The 19685-nt window shown below is 48.0% G+C and overlaps 1 protein-coding gene and 1 long non-coding RNA gene across 17 annotated transcripts in view; one reads left to right on the forward strand and one right to left on the reverse strand.

Annotated features, from left to right (window-relative positions):
* PTPRT (protein tyrosine phosphatase receptor type T) overlaps positions 1-13060 on the reverse strand; it is a 1085477-nt gene extending 1072417 nt beyond the window's left edge. For all 16 annotated transcript variants that reach the window (XM_078057227.1, XM_078057222.1, XM_078057226.1 and 13 more), the window contains exon 1: positions 12948-13060. In XM_078057227.1, coding sequence (XP_077913353.1) covers positions 12948-13035 — 88 coding nt within the window. In that variant the 5' untranslated portion in view covers positions 13036-13060. The remainder of the gene's footprint in view (positions 1-12947) is intronic.
* A 502-nt stretch (positions 13061-13562) lies between these two features.
* On the forward strand, positions 13563-19354 carry LOC144379169 (uncharacterized). The gene is made up of 3 exons (XR_013441529.1): positions 13563-13621; positions 17127-18241; positions 19227-19354. It is a non-coding gene; the product is annotated as an uncharacterized LOC144379169 (long non-coding RNA).
* The last annotated feature ends 331 nt before the right edge of the window (positions 19355-19685 follow it).

Below are 19685 nucleotides of genomic sequence, written 5' to 3' on the forward strand. Positions count from 1 at the left end.
AGAGAAAAAGCAAGAGAGAAAGAAAGAAAGAAAGAGGAAAGAAAGGAAAGAAAGAAAGAAAGAAAGAAAGAAAGAAAGAAAGAAAGAAAGAAAGAAAGAAAGAGAAAGAAACAAACAGACATCATCTGGTCATTTCACAGATAGTAAAACTGTGCCCAGATTCACAGCACCTGCTAACACTGAAAAGCCTGAGCAACATGATTCCTCTATCTCAAATGTGCCTTTCTGGGCCCCAAACAAACCCAGGGACAGAAGCTGTCCCATGGCAGAATCTGTGTTATTTCTCCATGGAGGTACCAGGAGAGAGAAGGGGGTGTTACAAGGGGAAAGGCACTGATACCTAATAAGGCCCCCTCCCCCTCGGGGCCCCAATCACACATGCTCAAATGTTTCCCTGTATCTGCAACACAATTATTTACTTCTCTCCTTCTAACCAGACGCAGGGGTCTTAGAATTCCCCACAGGATCCTAACTATAGACTTTAAAAGAAAATATCCCATGGGCGCCTGGGTGGCTCAGTCGTTAAGCGTCTGCCTTCAGCTCAGGTCATGATCCCAGGGTCTTGGGATCGAGCCCCGCATCGGGCTCCCTGCTCGGCAGGAAGCCTGCTTCTCCCTCTCCCACTCCCCCTGCTTGTGTTCCCTCTCTCGCGGTCTCTCTCTCTCTGTTGAAAAATAAATAAAATCTTTAAAAAAAAAAAAAAAAAAGAAGTGTAATTAAAAAAAAAAGAAAATATCCCATATAGAAAACAATACCATAGGACACCTGGGTGGCTCAGATGGTTAAGCGTCTGCCTTCGGCTCAGGTCATGATCCCAGGGTCCTGGGATCGATCCCCATATCAGGCTCTGTGCTCAGCAGGGAGCCTGCTTCTCCCTCTCCCTCTGCCTGCCTGTCTGCCTACTTGTGATCTCTCTCTCTCTCTGTCAAATAAATAAATAAAATCTTAAAAAAAAAAAAAAGAAAAAGAAAACAATACCAAATTTGTTTTGAAAAAAATGACTGAAGGAAGCAACACATATGTTTAAAATCCTTATCATCTGCACTTCACTGACAAATCTTAAATTCCAAGGGGATCACTTTTGAAGGAAATAATTTAAATGCAGAAATATTACAAAGAGAAGTGTAATTAACACCTATGTTCTTCTCTATCAAGAATTATCAACTAATTTTAACAAATTTTCTTAAAGTGTGCTCCCCTTTCCAAAGGAAATAGAATATTACAGATAATGTCAAAATGCCCTTCATCTACCACTTCAGCTGCATTTCTCCCCATACCTCTTCTACAGAGTGTAGCCTTCCATTCTGCATTGTATACTAAAATACACATGCATAGTTCGATTATTAATAGTTGATTGTTACATTTAGAACATCGGTTCTTTTTTCTTCCGACAGAAGAGGATGTGGCCTTCCAGATGCTGAATTTGCTTCATGAACCAGAAGAGCCTAATAATATTTGCAATATGCCTTAATAGATATGCATATTTTTAGAATAAGATCTTCCAAGATGCTGATATAAAAGGGCAATGGCACAGCAAAAATGGGGCTGTTTCTGTGTATAAGCAGGATTCTACCTGATGTCACTAGCAACTATGCACCCCATTAGGGAACTAAGAAGCCAGAAAAGCTCAGGCCAAGATACACTACACCTGCCTCCCCTCTGTGTAGTCAACTCACTTCCATGATATCCTGTGTCTCTGGCTAAATGAATCGGGAGTATAATTATGGAAGTTTGGGAGCACAAACCAGGTCTCTGCCAGATAATCCATAATCCATCTGAAACTACGCCATTGGTGTCAGAAGTGGGACAGGCATGAAGAGCTCACCGTGATGGCCAGATTTAGTCAGAGATCAGACGTCAAAGTAGGAAAAAATAAGTAAAAACATGCCTGAAACATAAAAATTTTTGTGAAAGGGCTCAGTCAAGTGGCATACATTCACCCACTGTTCTTCTGCCTCCAACCATTTGGACCTGACATATAATAAAAGGTGGCTCAAGGCATAACTCCTGGAATCTTCTATATGACCCAAAACAGTGGCTAGTACTAAGGATCTCCAAAGGGAGTTAAAACCCCCAAAAAGCAGGAAGCATCTGAAGTTTGAGCCAAAACCTATGGATCACAAAGAGCAGCCCCCTATTAGACATGTGAAAAGGTAACATGGCATCAGGTAGATACCAAGGACCCCTAGAGCTCCAGGGAGAACAGGTGGGCGGCAACTTTCAAGGGACAAATGATAGCTACTGAGGTTTAGGAGGCGAGAGGAAATGAGAATGGAACTGAGAAATGCTTCAGTACTTGCTCAGCCAATTTCCAGGTAAAAGCAATAACAATATGCTTTTGCACACAAGTGAATTTAAACACATGCTAAATGTGTTATATGTGGGAAGAGATAAAGATAAGAAAGGTAAGAAAGCTGACTTCATCAGCCTTTACTAAAAAAGTGACCAATGAGGGGAGTAGTCCTAAGTTACGTTTTAAAATATGTATACAAGAGTCACATCTTGGAAGTCTGGGATTTGTTCAGGTTAATTGTACTCCTCCCACCAAAAATGATGTTCAGAGGGTCAAGTCCCAGAAATAATGTTCTACTTGGAACACACATCTGCTGTGCAGAAAATTTAAAAGACTGAATTTAAATGGGAAATTTGCATTGATAGGCATACCCCCCCCCAAAAAAAAGTTTTTTGAACCTGTGTTTGAAGCAATGGTGGGATGGTGCCTGGGTGCGGTAAGGGGCTTGTGTGTTTGAGCTGAGCATCACAGAATCTGAAAACTGTTAACTTTCCTTTTTCAGGAGGCCGCACAGTTCCTCTGTAAAACTAATTTAAATGGCCTCAAGACAATACAACCCAAGTATTAGAGAGCTGGCCTCTGCTTTGTTCCAGACAATGCTGTTTAGAGGAAGATAACCATCCTAAGCCAGACGGGATAAAGGAAACAGGCTGGCAGTGCTCCCAGCTTCTGAATAGAACTGATCAGTCCTCCCGCCCCGCCCCATCCCTGGTTTGAGACAAGTTAGAATCTTGGCTTAAATCTTGGTTTCTGAAGTTTCTGAGCTGAAAACCACTCCCTCCACCCCAACACACACATGTTTCTGATAATAAAAGGTAAAAAAGAGGGACACCTGGGTGGCTCAGTCGGTGAAGCATCTGCCTTCCCCTCAGGGCATGGTCTCCAGGTCCTGCTGAGAGGAGAGTTTGCTTCTCCCTCTGCCCCTCCCCCCCAACTCATGCTCGCTTGCTCTCTCTTTCTCTCTCAAATAAATAAAATCTTTAAATATATATATAAGGGGAGTCTGGATGGCTCACTCGTTAAGTATCTGCCTTCAGCTCAGGTCATGATCTCCAGGTCCTGGGATTGAGCCCCACAGGGAGCCTGCTTCTCCCCCTGCTTTGTTCCCTCTCTTGCTGTCTCTGTTAAATAAATAAATCTTTAAAAAAAATATATCATATATATAATGTAACAGGTGAAGAGACGGTATATGGACAACAGTCAGCATAGGAAAGAATCACTGAATAAAAGAAAACTAGCAGTGAAGACAGCAGGTGGTCTGGATCTGAAACTAGGAGAGGGGTGGACATGGAAATGACTGAAATCAACACTAGCAGAGCGAGCGGCACACCCCACAGGTGCAGCTGTGCGGGAGCCCCGACTTAGACCCCCTAGGGAAATTATGCCCCCACCCCCCTCACACCGGGGAGGGGAGGGTGCCTGGCACCCAACTCTGCACAGCCTGACTCGGCAGGACTGAAGATGACAGTTAATAAATGACAGTTAATACTCAGAAATTCAAGCCCCTGAAAGTGTTAGAGAGACAAACATTTTCCCCAGGGGGATGAAGGGCAAACTCAAGGTGTCTCAGCTTCCCCCTTCCCCAGGGGGTACTGGGGCATCGTAAACCAGCGACCCTCCTGCCTAACTGCAGATGCTGCCTCGGCCACCACAATGGGGGCCTTGGCAACACCCCTCCCACCCCTCCCACCTGCCAAGCCAAAAGGCCATCTGTGACATCAGGGACATCCCCGGAGCAGGTCCCCACCAGGAAGTCCAATGTCTGGTCAGCCCACCTTGATTTTTGGCAAAACCATCCTTCACTGGGAGATCTCAGGGTTCCAAACCACTGCTACCCTGAAAAAAATACTGTGACTGAACTTCTTCTCTAATGACCATACTATTACAACAGCAGTCAAAACTTAAGAGTACAGGAGGACATGTTTTGATCCATAATTATCAGCATATTTACATTAAACCTTTAAATCACTGTAACTTAGTAAATTCTCAATGCTTGTTTTATGTGACAATAAAAAACCCTCTGGAAATGGGTCAAAAAGGTCTAAAATAAGTACCAACTTTTAAAACTGGGATATCTAAATGTAATAAAAATATTAACTTTCAGCTTAATTATAGACCTAATTGGTTGGTGTTTTCTATAAATTGGTTCTTATGGAACCTAGATACTAGTGTCAGAGTTTTATAGTCTTATAAAAACATGATAGTCCTTCAACTTTTAAAGTTTTTAAAAGTTTTCTGATGGGTCTTCATGTTAATTCATTTTTACCTTCTGACCCTATTAATTAACTTTTTTTTTTTTTTTAAGATTTGGACCAAGTCAATTCAGAGACAATAAATCTCTCTACTCAAAGGCCTTTAAAGAAATAAAAGCTTGACACTGAACTGACACTGATTCCTAAAATAATAAAAAGAATTAAAAGATTTGAACACACTTTAAAAGTTATATTTGTATTTTTCTCCAAGGTACAAGGTTTCCTACATTTATCTGTTTTTTGAGGTTCATGTAGTAGGCAGCTCCTAAAAGAGCTCCTGACGACTCCCACTTCCTTCAAGCCCATATTTGACTCCCTCCCCTTGCCAGGAAGCTAGACCTAGGGAATTACCTTGGACACACAGAGGCTGGCAAAAGTGATGGGTCACTTCCAAAATTAGGTTACAAAAAAGACTGACTTCTGTCTTGCTCACGCTCTCTCCTGCCCTCTCAATTGCTCACTCTGATGGAGCCGGCTACCATGCTAGGATAGGGGGACTCCTACGGCAAGGAAGCCAAGAGTTCCCAAGGAATTGAGCCCCTCACTCCAACCACAACCATGTGAGTGAGGCTGGAAGCAGAGCCTTCTCCATTGCAGCCGAGTTGCCGGAAGCCCCCACCAACACCCCGTTTGCAGCCTGTGGACAGATCCAAAGCCAGAGAACCCAGCTGTGCTACTCCCAGATTCCTGACTCACAGAAATGGTGAGGGATATAACTTGTTACGCAGCAGTAGATAACTAACACAGTTCGCTTACAGTGACACTGGGATTTGTGTCTTTTGTACCCAAGAAACACTGACAGGTGAGTTCATCTGGACCCAGGCACTTAGGGGCCAATTCCAAGATGCTTAAGAAAAAAAAAGCAGTGGCATCAACTTCTAGGCTATATTCTAAGCACACAGTGTGACAGTGACAAAATTATTTTTAATTAGATCAATAAGTTCTCATGCTTAAATCAACCTTAAAAAATCAAAGAGATAAGCAGTCATAAATGCATGCTGTTTAAAGTATCTTTCTATCCTTAACACTACCTCCTGCCCCTGTTTTACTCTGTTCTCTTCCAATGTTCCAATAAAACTCAGATTCTGATGTCTCTACAAAAAGAACCACAGCTCCTTAAAATAAAAAATAACTGTTATATGTTGGCTAACTGGACATAATAAAAAAGAAAGAAAGAAAGAAAGAAATAGAAGAATACAAAGACTATAGTCATACCAAAAAATAAAAAATTTAAAAAAAAATAACTGACTGCATGTTTGGGACAGAAAAACTAGAGGTGAGCCTGGGGATCCTTGTTGTCACAGAAAAATAAGGTCGCTCTCAAAGACGTCCAAAAGTACCGAAGAAGGATCTGGTTCAATGGGGCTCCTTTGACCATCCTGTGACCATGTGAGCAGCAAAAACAAAAGTCACAATTATAGTCAATGAGAGCAAGTCCAGACCATCCAAGGCCACTCATTCCTGATGATCAAACATTAAGCTATCTTTAAGAAGTTCTCCTCGCTGACACAAATCCATTAATTCATGCTTGAGACAAATGCATGACTCGGAAAGGATGAATATGTAAACCCCCACCATGAGTTTTGGGAGGACCAAGAGAACTGGCTTTGTGAACTCATGATCAGTTTCAAAACCACTGGGATAAAAAAGAGGAGTAAAGCAAAATCAAGGTGACCTGAGAGGACACAAGCTCACTAGGGTTCTGGGAAGCGGGAGCTGGGAATGGGGGTGACGGCACAGCTTCCTGCCCGGGAAGAGGACTAGCTTCATGAGGCTGAGAAAAGTCTGAAGTTAGTAAACATGTTTTTAAGAGCAGCATATGGAGTGCCAGTGTGAAGTTCTCCTGGGGTGTGGATGGAAGCCCCCTATAAAAGCAGGGGAAAAAAAACACAGGTATGGAGCTATTTCCTTACTTCTGACAGCTGTTCACCCTGTTTGGAAACTAAAGGGCCAAAAACATGTTGCATCTGCTCCTGGTACAGGAGAGCATCGACTCTTCTGTTAAATTTCTACATCCTTGGCTTAATGAGAAAGAAAAATGAATGAAGGGTCTATTCTCTCCCCCGCCTCCCAGCACCAATCCATACCCTACCAAAATACTTCACATACAAACGATCCACGTCTGCAATTTTAATAAAATTAGCACTCAAAAAAAGCTGTTTCCTTATTCACTACTCAACAATGAACAAAGCCACCTAATTGCTCAGATCCTTGTCAAAACTTGATAGTCTAAAACTTTTTCATTTTTAGCAAACTGATGAAAGATAAGACATGTTAGCTGATTTAATTCAGTCTGAAGAGTCTAAAAGAAAAAAAAGAGAAGAAGAAAAAAAAACAACAACAAAAATAATGCCTTGCAAATAACTCATGCAAAAGCCTATTTTGGAGACTGGCAAGGGATAAGGAAGAGCAACAGCTGTTTTGTGCCAGGCGCCCAGCTTGACAATGGACAGAAGTTATCTGTGGCTCTTGCAACACTGAGGGAGGCACTGGTGTGCCCACTTTACAGATGCAGAAATAAAGGTTTAGAATAGCGAAGTAACAACGTATCAAGTTCCTATCCAGGGAGCCAGGATTTGTAGCGTTATACAACCATCACCTTCGTCCAGTTTTCAAATCTTTCCATCACTCCAAAATATTCTCTTGTGCCCGCATGCTATAAATCCCTGTTCCCACCACCAGCCCCAGCAGCCACTGATCTTTCTGTCTCTGTAGATTTGCCTTTTCTGAATAGTTCGTGTTAATACATAGTCTTTTGCATCTGGCTTCTTTTGCCTAGCATGTTTTTTGACGTTCATCAATGTTGTAACATCTATCAAGAGTGCGTTCCTTTTCATTGCTAGTAGCATTCCATTAGATGGATTCCCAGTCGATGGACACTTGGCTTGTTCCCAGTTTGGGGGCTTCTATGAATTATGCTGCTATGAACATTCACGTATATATCTTTGTGTGGATGTATGTTTTCATTTCTGTTGGGTATATTCCTAGAAATGGACTTGCTGGATCCTATGGTACGTGTATGTTTAACTTTCTAAGGAAACTGCCAAACTGACATCACCATTTTTTTATTCCCTCCAGCATCAAATAAAAAATTTAAGCTGAATATTCAAAAAATTGAAAAGATTTCAGATCTGTTCCACTCACGCACCAGGGCTGTGTGTGTGTGTGTGTGTGTGTGTGTGTGTGTGTGTGACATTCTTCAGCAGCCTGACTCCAGTGTGAAAAAAAATTAAGTCTGTAACACTGTGGACTTCAATTTATTAGTTACCTTTAGTTTATTAGTTACCTGCCAGTCTGGCGGTGGATCTGGTAAGGCTTCTGAGACGCTCTTGCCTGTGCAGATAACTGCGGTAGGCCAAGGGAAATAACGCTGACATTTTGGGATAAAACCAGCCAAATGATCATCACTCCAGAATGGCTCCTCTCACCTTTTTTTTTTTTTTTAAGATTTTATTTATTTATTTGAGAGAAAGAATGAGATAGAGAGAGAGAGCATGAGAGGGGGGAGGGTCAGAGGGAGAAGCAGACTCCCTGCTGAGCAGGGAGCCCAATGCGGGACTCGATCCCAGGACTCCAGGATCATGACCTGAGCCGAAGGCAGTCGCTTAACCAACTGAGCCACCCAGGCGCCCATGAATGGCTCCTCTCACCTTTTCACCACTCTGCCTTTTTGACACATTTTCCCATTTTCCCCAAATTCCCATTTTTCACAGTTGACTTCTAGAAGGTCCCTTAGGATCTATGCCTAGAATACTCCCTGAGTCCCTCTGTATCATCTCTAGAAGCTATAACTCTTCCCAATAATAAATAAATGGCATTATCATCTTCATTTCCCCATCTCTCAGGCAAATAAGAGTGTCCAGCAAGACCACATCAAATGCTAAATCCCATGACCCTAACTTGCCACTCTGGCCCGAATGGACACAATACCATCAATCATCACTACATCGGATTGTTATTAATCTATTAAAAAAAAAAGAAAAAAGTCATGGTTGTCTTCCACTGCCAACCAATCTGAATCCATTTTATAAGATTTCACGAGACTCTCTGTTTGTTAATATCTACATGGTGTTGCCTCCTAGCCCCAATTCTGTAATGTGCTTGCAAATGTTATTACACTTGTTGGACATGGTTTGTTTTCAATAATCTCATAGCTTTTTTTTTTTATTTATTGGAATGCCACAGCCCTCTCTATGTTTACTTATTCTTTGGTTGCTTATCAAGTGCACAAAGCATCTCCCACCCTCCCACTGCCCCCAGAGCGCCAGGTACTGGATTTCTAGGTTAGGTAAGAGATGCACGTGGAGCAGGGGACACAGCCCTGAGGCAAGGAAGAGTGAATGAGGGAGGGGGTAGGAAGGGAGAAAAGATATTCCCAAATACTTTCCTGTTACAATGTGTAACCATCTGGGTTTTTATCAGTTCTCATTTAGAAGGTAAAATGTGCTTAAAACTAAACATTCCCTATTTGAACTCTTGAATGCCCAAATGTATCAGAGTCAGCTGTTTTGTACTAAATCTCTCTAAAAGCAGTTACAGGGGCGTCTGGGTGGCTCAGTCGGTTAAGTGTCCGACTCTTGATTTCAGCTCAGGTCATGATCTCAGGGCTGTGAGATCAAGACCCGAGTCGGGCCCCACACTGGGCGTGGAGCCTCCTTAAGATTCTCTCTCCCTCTCCCCCCCCGCCGAAAATCAAATAAAATAAAATCAGTTGCAGGGAATCCAGTCCCCCCCGCCCCCAAGAAAAATTAAAAATCATCACCAAAACCCAGCCATCTAATTTTCCACTCTTAACTGAGCTTAACATCAATGCCCCCTTGACCTGTGTCCTCACACCAATGCCAAGACAAGTAACAGACCAGGCTCCCCTTTAGGATAAAGCACTACTGTGCACCGGCCAACTACTCACTCACTCTGCATACATCATCTTTAGTCTTCACAAAATCCAATGAGGCGGCTACAATTATCCTCACTTTACAGATGAGAACCTGGGGATTGGAGAAGGTAAATGACATTCCCAAGCTGGCATGGCTGGAAAGAGGCAGAGTGGGATTCAAAGGGAGGACTTCAGACTCCAAAGCTCTTCCTCGTTTCCCTAAGTCAGGCTGCCTCCCGAGTTAAACTCCCCAGGCCCCCATCAGAGTTGCCACAGACTCCACCATCTCTTCCTCATCATCAATAAATATTTATGAAGGACCCACCGCCGACATGCCGTTGCTCTTGTTTCCAAAGCAACATGCTGTCAGAGAGTCACGGGAGTATCCTGTGCTTAGAGGAACGATGCTGTACCGTCCTGTGATCATGGCTCTGAAAGGTGACAGTTATCCTACTCCCTCGGAGGCTGTCACAGATGGCAGCCCCAGCCTGCAAGCGCTGCGCTAGGGACCAGCAAGGAGAAATGAGATAGAGCAGAAAGGTAGCAGGTTTTTTTACCCAAGAAAGTGGTCGGTCTGCTTTCACTGTGGATGTGTTTGTGATTGTTGCGAAAACAGAATCCAAGCCAGCTTTGCACATTAATTATTCTTTTATTAGGAAAGAAATCAAGCAATCCAGGAGAGAAAATAAAATTTGACTGTACTGCTAACAGCTCCCCAGAGATAACTGGCAATGAGTATCGAGTTAAATGACTACATCGCTAACAATTGCAATCTCAAGTCGGTCCCCTCTATGATCCATTTTTGCTCTCAATGTACAGATGCTGAAATCCACTAGAAAATGGACTGACTATCCCCTTATCTGTTTGTTTGTTTCTCTCTTGCCCTATCCCAAATGATGTTTTGCCACACTCTCAACAAGCTGATTTCAAATGCTTTTTTACTATCATTCTTTACAAACATCACCCTGGCTCATGAAACACATCTTAGAGTAGAAAGAAGGAAACTGCCTTTTGATGACAAGCTCTTGACACTGACTTTCGGACACAGTGACCAACATGTTACAGCAAAACACATCACCCTAACTGTGTACTAGATGCAAGCTTACAAATTTAAAGTGCTTTTAAGACTGGGAATTTCCAGATTAAAAGAATATGGAGAGCACGCCACCGAGTTTTAAAACGTATTATTTACCCAAACTTGCCAAAAGTTTTAAATAAGATACTTTAAAGGAAATCAAAACATTGTCATATTTGTACTAGATTTGGATTCCAACAATTTCAGCATTTAGAAATAAAGTAAGAGGATAAGTCCACTTTAAAAAGTCAACACTTGCAGAATTCCTGCATCTACAAATGTAGATGTTTGTGAAGAAATCCGCAAAAAAAAAAAAAAAAAAAATCTAAATGGTCTAAGATGTTAACATCTTAGATAATAGATATATACAGAAAATCACCATTTTTACAAATTAATGAGGCTCTCTTGCACACAAGCTAATCTCACATGTTTAAAGAGCCCCTGGAACAAACACAGTCACTTGCTAAGTATATGCTGTAGTAGGTTTGCAGAAGTCACTCTGCTCAGGTAGAACCAAAAGAAACATATGGAGCCTTGGGAGTAGATTTCTTCCCAAAGCGTACTCCTGGATTGCTTTTCTTTCCCGTGTGTTCCAAAGAGCAAACAAAGAAAAGGTGCCTGCTCCTCACACTTCTCTAAATGTTTTAACAAAAGGCTGCTGAATAAACACATTACTCATTTAAAATTTGAAAAGAAGTTCTATTCCTGAGATGAAAGCAACTAGATTGGCATTTTAACAGTTGTGGGCGAGCGCCACCTGGCGGGAGCATCGCACCCCGCGTGCTTTCTGCATTGGACAGCTTCCCCAATCCGGCAGGGTTCTACCGCATGCTACACAAGAACCGCGGTAGAATATTTTTAATCCGGGGGCGGGGGGTGGGATTGGTTTTGGGTGGGTTTTTTTCGCCGCGGGAACGTGAGTACTGTTAATGTGTGGCAGGACGGCCAGGCCTTGGAGGAAAGTAAAAATTTAAGTCACAAATCACGCCCGGGTCCCCAGGACTGCCCCCAGCATCCTCCTCCTCTCCCCTCTTTAGCACACCTAATACAGACCCAAAATGAGAACAAGAATTGTACACCATCTTTAGAAGGGCGTTGTGCTTGTCCCTCTTCTCTCACTTGCTAAGCCAACCTTTCAGCTTCACACACCGCAAAAGAAGTGTCCTAGTCACCTAACTTCCCAGCCACAGAAACAGGCTGTCCCTTCCCAAAGTCCCATACTCGGTTCCCATTTTGGTATGGCGCAAGAGAGACGCCAGTGCATTTCCACTGGAACGTCACTCCAGCGGCTCCTAACCTCAAAAGCAGTCTGTTTAAAGAGGTTACACTCCACCGCAGCTTCTTTCCCTTTTTTTTCTTTCTTCTTTCTTTGCTTCTTCGTGATAATATACGGGCACCGCTGTTACTTAGCAATCCGAAACTGATCTTTTCCTAAATCTCAATGGTTCATCTCGGCCTGTCCCTGTGACCCCAACAATCTCCGCTCCGTGTGGTCACACCAAAGCCAATGGGTGGTAAGAAACTTCAAGGTGATTTTGAACTTGGAAGCATACCTGCACCACTCCTTTCCTCTCTCCCTCCACCTACGCCCACTCTTTGGGGTCCTCGGGGCTGGAAGCTGCCTGCAGTGGGGTTTGGTGAAGTGTAAGACCCAGCATGGTGGTGGTCTTCTGTGCGTGCCAACTTACCATTAGGAGCACACCAGCCCCCCAACACTGAGAACTACCTCTGCCCACCTCCTTCCTATGGCCAAACCAAACATGAGTGTCCCCCCCCCAAAAAAAAAAAAAAAACTTTTCAGGAACAAACAGGCTCAATGGTCGAAGCCACTCAGCTTGAAGGGCCTTTACTGGGGCGCCCATACACGCCGGCTAAAAACCACGGGCTAGGAAGGAAGTAGTGCTGTCTCAGTCGTTAACATCAACACCCCCACGGTGCCTTCAGCGGATTGCTTCAGGACTAGCTGAGGGGCGCGGCGTATTTAGAGCAAAGTCTGGAGCTTGCCGTCTCTCCCTGGAGAAAAGAAAAGCCACCGCCCCGGCAGCCTCGGCCTGCTGGCGACCGGTCCTCCCCACGAAAAGCGCGCGCTGCCCCAGAAGCTGCGGGAAGCGAACGCTCCACCCCGGGCGTCGATGCCGTTTCTCGTCTCGCCGCCCCACTCAAGTGACAGATTCCGACAAGTGGGAGGCAGCAAGTGGAGACATTCGCAACAACCGCGAAAGTTACTCCAGCCCGGGGGCCGCCAGGAAAGTCGGGCGGGGAACTTCGCCAAACCCGGGCTGCCCGGGGGGACGCGCGGGCCCGGGCGCGGCTGTCCGCGCCGGCGGCGGGGACCCGGCTTCGGCCCTCGGGACGCGCCCCCCGCGAGCCCACACAACTTTCTCCCCCGAGGGCCCCCGCGGCGGCGCCGGGCGCGCCGGGAAGGGAGCGGGGCCCGGCGGGCGCACTCACCTGCGGCGCTCTGTGCCCGGGCGCCGGGCAGCGGCGGCAGCTGCAGCCGCAGGAGCAGGCTGAGGGCGAGCGCGGCGAGGCTCGCCATCCGGGCGGCGGCGGGCGGCTCAGCCCCTTCCCGCGGGGGCCGGGGCCGGGGCCGGGACTGGGGCGGGTGCGGGGTGGCCCCGCATCGCCGGCGCGGCCGCACGCAGGGGCTCCGCGACGCTCCCGGAGCCGGCGCCGCTGCGCTCGGAGCCAAGGCGCGGCGCGAACTGAGGCGGGCGGCTGGGCGGGGGCGGGACGCGGGGGGCGGGGGCGGGGGGCGGCGTCCCCCGAGTCCTAACGCCGCCGCCGCCGCCGCCCGCCCGGCGCTCCGCCCGGGCCGCGCACACACCCTCGCGCGCACGCCCGCGCCCCGCACACGCCCGCGGCCGGCACCCGCCGGCTCCCCCGCGCACCCTCGCCCCCGGCTGGCGGGCTCGGGGCCGCCGGCTCAGTCCCGCGCCCACACGCAGCAACCCCCCCGCCGCGCGCACCCCCGCGCCCCCACGCGCGCCGGGGTCCTCGCCTCCTCGCCCCGCGCCGCGCCGCGCAGCCAAGCATCGTCTGCCCGGCTGGGGCGCAGGTACCGGGGGCGGTGGGGGGAGGCGGGAGAGAGGGAGCAGCCGTGTGAACTCGGAGTGGGAGAACAGGTGAGTGGGGGGCGGGTGGGAGAAGGGGAAGGGAGGGAGCGGCCCTCTCAACTTGGGATTGGGGGGAAGGGGACAGGTGAATGGGGGAGGGGTCATCTGCCCTAAGCTGGGGCGGGCATCTGCTGGCGAGGGGCTCGGGCACGCCCTGAGAGAATTTCATGTAAGAGTCGACACCCCCCTCCCCGCACGCGCGCGCGCGCGCGCGCACACACACGCTCTTCTGGGAGCATCCCAGCTCCTCAGCCGCCCAGGCACCCCTCTTATTCACCCCCATCTCTCCCCGTCCCCACCCCCACGCGGGAGGGGGGAGAAGACTGGGCGTGAGGCGTCTCTCTCTCACTCACTGCCTTCCCCATTTCCCGTTCTCGAGAGACAGAACCCTGTAGCTTTTTCCTTTTTCTTCCCGGTCTGAACAAAGACCTGGTTGGAAATGAAAGCCTAAAACCATAGATCAGAGTCCATGCTGTCCCTTGCAGCTCACGGGCCGGGACTCTGCTCTCCTGGGAGCCAGGATCTCATGGAGGAGACCTGGAGCCACTTGGGTCCTGGCTGGGGGCCTGGGCTATAAAAGCTGCGGACAGGGACACCTAAGCAATGCTCAAGGAATTCATATTTTGTGAACCTGGCCAAAGCCTTCTTTCTGTTCCAGCACAGCCTTCCTCCCACCCCTTCCTTTTTGGGATTCCAAGGATTGGATCGGACAGACTATGGGGCAAAAATATGAAAGTCAGGCATGGCTAGGGTTTCCAAAAGTGGGAAACCTCAGGCTCTGGACTGAGTTGCTGTGGCAGAGAACGGGAGGCCTCACTCTCCCACACCCCCAGTTACCGCGAGGTTCAGTGCAACAGGACTGCTGCGGATGGGGCAGGACCAGTGCCCAACTCTGGCACCAGGCTGTACCTGCCCAGGATGACCCATGGCCCTCTATGCTTTCCCAGCTATCCTCCACACCTAGAGACCGTCCCCTCCATTCCTTCAGGAGTGCGTGCTCCCACCTGCTGCCCGACGGGCTCTGGTGTCCACTCACACACCATGCTTTTACACCTGCTGTTCCTTCTGCCTAGAAGGCCCTTCCCTGCATCCTCTCCCTGGTAAACTCACGCTGGTCCTTAAGGCTTCTCTGTGAAACTTTGGCTGAGAGCCCAGTGCTGATTGGAAAAAAGGGGGGCTGCTTTCCCCATCTGCCTCCCATCAGCCTAGGGAGCTGGGGAAACCTGGCCACATGCTCATGGCTGGCTCAGGGCTGAGGTCAGTGTCAGTACTGAAGAGAGGGGGCTGCGGCCTGGGGTGAGTTTGTGATGTCTGGAAATTGTGGAGTGATGCTCTGCCCTGTAGCTCCTTTCAATTCCAGTCAAGAAGATGGCCTCTTGTCCTCAGGATGACTTTACCCTTAACCCCATGGGACCTTTGGGATCAGTTTCCCCATCTATACAGTGGCTTCCCTTTCAGTTCTGTTGGGGGCCAGAAGCAGTCAGGCATTTTAGTGCCAAATCTCTTAATCTGAGCACAGTTTTAGGGGAACCTTGAACCATGGGGCATTCTTTCAACAAGTGAACTGGCTGCCCACCATATACCCAGAATGGCAAGCCTGTGGGTTTGCAGCTTACGGTAGATGTTGTCTGTGCCCTCATGAAGTTTACAGTCTGGTGGGAAAGACTGGACAAAGCGAAGAGCGGTAAAGGACCTAGAGATGCAGAAATGGCCTCCGTCTCCCCAGCCCCTCCCCACAGCGATGGTCAGTCCTCCAGTGGGGAGCAAAGAACCAGGGGGAAGACATCTGCGGCCATGGTGTCTCACTTACCCCCTTACCCAGGAAAGCCTAGTAATATAACTGCTGTTTTATCCCCATCTTACACACCAGGAAACTGAGGCTCAAAGAGGGCAAAGACCCTGTGTAGAGAGGCAGGGAGGAGTGACTACCACATTGGAGCCTTCTATCTTCTTGCTGTGGCACAGGGTACCACTAGCCATTAAATTTAGAAATTCAGGGGCACCCGGCTGGCTCAGTCAGCGAAGCATGTGACTCTTGATCTTGGGGTTGTCGGTTCAAGCCCTATGTTGGGTGTAGAGGTTACTTTAGAAAAAAAAAAATCTTAAAAATAAAATAAAATTTAGAAATTCAGTCTTCAGTAGCACAAACCACGTTCTAAGAGCTCAGGAGCCACCTGTGGTGGGGGCTGCCATATTGGCAGATATAAACATTTCCATCATCACAGAAAGAAAATTGTTGGACAGTGCTGCTCAAACTACAGCCCACGAGCCAAATCTGACCCACTGCTCGTTTTTATAAATAAAGTTTTATTGGGGCACAGCCACGTTTATTCATTTGTGTGCTGCCTCCGGCTGCTTTTTGCGAAAGTTCTATGAGACACCGCTGCTCTGGGCAGGGGTCAGCAGACCACCACCACTGGGCCAAGCCTGGCCCCGATTGTGTTTTTATAAATAAAGTTTTATTGGCACACAGTCCTGCATATTTGTTTACATACTGCCTGTGACTGTTCCCTGGGCTACAGAGACAGAGTTTGGTAATTGTGACAGAGATCATGTGGCCCACATCTGAAAATAATTACTGTCCTTGCCCTTGACAGAGAAAGTGAGCCAGCCCCTCCTCTAGAGATAGTCTCACAGCACAGTCTGATAATTCTTGCTTTAGAACTGGTTCTCAAAGTGTGGGCTTTGGACCGGTAGTAACAGCATCACCGGGTAATGTGTCAGAAATGCAAAGTCTCGGGCCCTCCCCTGGACCTACCGAATCAGAAACGTGGGAGGTGGGGCCCAGGAATCTGTGTCTTAACCAGCCTCCCAGGTGAATCAGATGCACACTCAAGCTGAAAACCACCAACCTAAAACATCCATGAGGGATGTGCCCCCGAGTGACGGGCACGGTACAGGTGCCGATGGGCTCCCGTGGGAGCACAGCCATTGGAAAGTTGTCGGGAGAATGATAGCCCTTGGGCAGCAAGGCCTTTGACGTCCCCTCGACGAGGCCATGGCCCCCGGGAGAGGACCTCTCACCAGCCACCCGTGCTGGTGCCCGGGCCCCACTGCCTGGAGGCCCCCCTCCCACGGAGTTGTCAGCACATTGGAACTGTCTCCACACATAAATTCATGGGCCAGCTGTCTCTTTTAATCTGGTTGCAAGATGAAACCATTAATAGATGTCAGACACGTTGGCAATGATCTCTTCATTAATAATTTCCTCCTTTCTGAAGAAAAAAAAAATTAGTAACAAGCAACCATCAATAATTCAAAAATACAAGTTAACCTTTCTATTAGCAGAGTGGCTTTGCACACGCCACAGACTCTTTCAGAGCCAGTAGTTCTGGCTTCAATTGTGTTTCATGGCACAGATATGCATTAATGCTGTCTGTCAAGACACGCAAATATAAATAACCCGAATGCAACCTAGAAACCATAAGTAGTTTTCAAGTGTAACCTCATGATCCAGCCATTTTGTTCTGTGAAAACATGCATTACCCAATAATATTGCTGTGTCCAAAAGCAGGACTTCAGGAAGGAATCGTTTTCAGCTTGAGGCGCTGGTGGTTAGAAGGATTTCCCTTATGCTGAACCAACACTGCCACAATGTAATTTCCTCCCTTTGAAGTTGGCTCCTCTCTCTGGGGACACACGGAAAGGCCTGGACATACTTCCAGGGGACTCATTTGGACGTTGGTGTGTTCTAGGTAAGCATTCTCGATTCCTTACACGCTGCTGCTGCTTGTATGATTCTCAGTTTCCCACCATCTGGTTCCTCTTCTTGGACATGCTGTATTTTGGTAATACCCCTCTTTTGAGCGAGGCCTCACACCTGCCCACATTCCCCACGCCTCCATTTACCACCCAGGTGACCATGAACTAGTCACTCTCCCTCTCCAGTTCTGTTTCCCCATCTGTGAAATTGCGGTGATTATTCCCACCTCACTGAGCTGAGGGAGAATTACGTGAGTTAATGGATGTGAAAACATCTAGAATAGGACCTGGCCCGCTCAAGAGATCATTTCCTTTCCTTTCTTTCCTACTTGCAAGTCTTGGATTAACATACCATCCCAGCCTTGATTCCAGGCCAACTATTACGGACACCTGGTCAGCAACACAGCGTGGAGAGCCAGCTGCTCCATCCTTGGGCCAAAACACCAGCACACAGTCCAGACTACTGGCAAGTAGACCTCTGTGCTTGGGATGCCCTGGATTTAATGCGAGGACCACATCTCTCTTTTTGCCTAAGTGGGATCTGCCAAACAGCTGTTTCTTCTAATTAAAAAAATAAATAAACATACAAAACAAAACTAAGTGATGTGTGCCAGGTACCCACCATGGATGTTTTGTCTCTAACCTGCATCCAGCCTCACGCTGAGCAGTGGAGTGCCAAGATACCATGACCCCATCCATAGGAGCCCACGGTCAGCCCACGCAGGGAGGTCACACCCACCCACTGGGGACAGGGCAGTTCGTGTCAAGGTTTGAATAATGGACATCAGTCATGATTGAGACATGGCTCCAGCCTTGACTTCTTCCTTTCAGCAACGTAGTTCTCTGAGGAAGCCAGAGAAAAGCTGTGTACCCTGGACTTGCACACCAGTACTGAGGTTCTGGACTCTCAGGTTCAGGAGGATCCAGGTAGGGATGGGCTCACCAGTCCAAGGTGGAGTGAACCTGCTGCTTCTCTGCATCTGCCCTACTGCAAGGTTGGCTCAAACTCCAGCCAGCCCCTCTCTGCCGCCAGTCTCATCCCCCCCCTCACCAAACACAAAACAGCCAGAGTCATTGTTCTGGAACACCGTCACTCCACCGTCTTGCCCCTCACCAGCTTAATGCCCTTCACAAATGCCCCATTGCCCTCAGAATAAAGTTCAAAATCCTAAACATGGCCAACAAGACCTTCCACTGGCTGGGTCCAGCCTGCCTTTCTCAGGCCATCCCATCTTTAATTCATCAGAAACTCGCCCCGCACGGAGTCCTCACCAGGTAGAGAAGGAAAGAAAGGCATTCTGGGTGGCAGGGACAGGGACTGCTCAGAGTTATGAGTCTGCATGTTCAGAGAGGTCGGGATGGGCCAAAAGGGCCATGGTCTCATGAGCAGTGGTTCCCAACTCCATGACACGCACCCTCTCCTCCAGCCCCTTTGGGGCCTTTGCTTGTATTGTTCCCTGTCTCTGGAACGCCAGATTCCAAATACTTATCCTCCCTTATCCCTCTCTAGGCCTCTAAATCCTCAGCGCTCTGCCTTGGGCAGGTCTACAGTGGGCGGGGAAGAATTCGTTAGCTCTGTTTCCCTGGTGCCGTGAGCAGAGCCAGCTTCTCCACGAGGGTGGCAGCAGCATCTGAGGCTTCTCAGACCGCCCTGCACCCTGCCGTACCCTCCAAGCCAAGCCCTAGCATGCATACAGCAAGCACTCAATAGATGCTGGTGGAGACTAGGGCCAAATTTTCCTGCCAGGGCGAAAGAGGAGCTCGGAAGGAGTGGTTTTCAGTCAGGAGGTTTACTGCGCCGTCTGTCAATATGTATGAGAAAGTCAGTTCATCAGAAGAGGCCGAGCAAGGCTCACAGGCGTTCAAGGTGAGATGTATCCAGGTGACATTTCCCAACTCTCCCTGATCCTAGGAACCACGTGGAGCTCTGGTTAATAGCTCAGACTGCTCAGTCACCCCACAACTGATGAACCCAGAACTTGAGGGAAGAGCCTGGAGATGTTCTCTTTTTCTCCGACTGTGCACAGGGGAGTCTCGTGGAAGGTCATAACAGGGTGATCTGTCCAGGCCGGCACGAAAGCAGTACGGTCCACACTGTGGTCAGACTGCTGGCAGCACCTGGCCCACGCTTGGAGCCGTCACAGGCCTGTCCCTGGCAGAAAAGATCCAGAAGAAAAGTTCTGGCCAGCCTGTTCGTGGTGCAGAGCCTCCTCCAGGTGGGGCCCAAGTCCCAGGAACAACAGATGCCAGACTTCTGAGAAAAAAACAAACAAACAAACAAAAATGGCACCAAGAGTTTTGAAGCAGAAATGATACAGAAAGAGTGTCTTATTTTTTAAAGAAATGTTTTAAACTTCCTCCAGACCTCAGG

This window comes from Halichoerus grypus, chromosome 10 (assembly GCF_964656455.1).
Source record: "Halichoerus grypus chromosome 10, mHalGry1.hap1.1, whole genome shotgun sequence".
Taxonomy (NCBI): Eukaryota; Metazoa; Chordata; class Mammalia; order Carnivora; family Phocidae; genus Halichoerus; species Halichoerus grypus.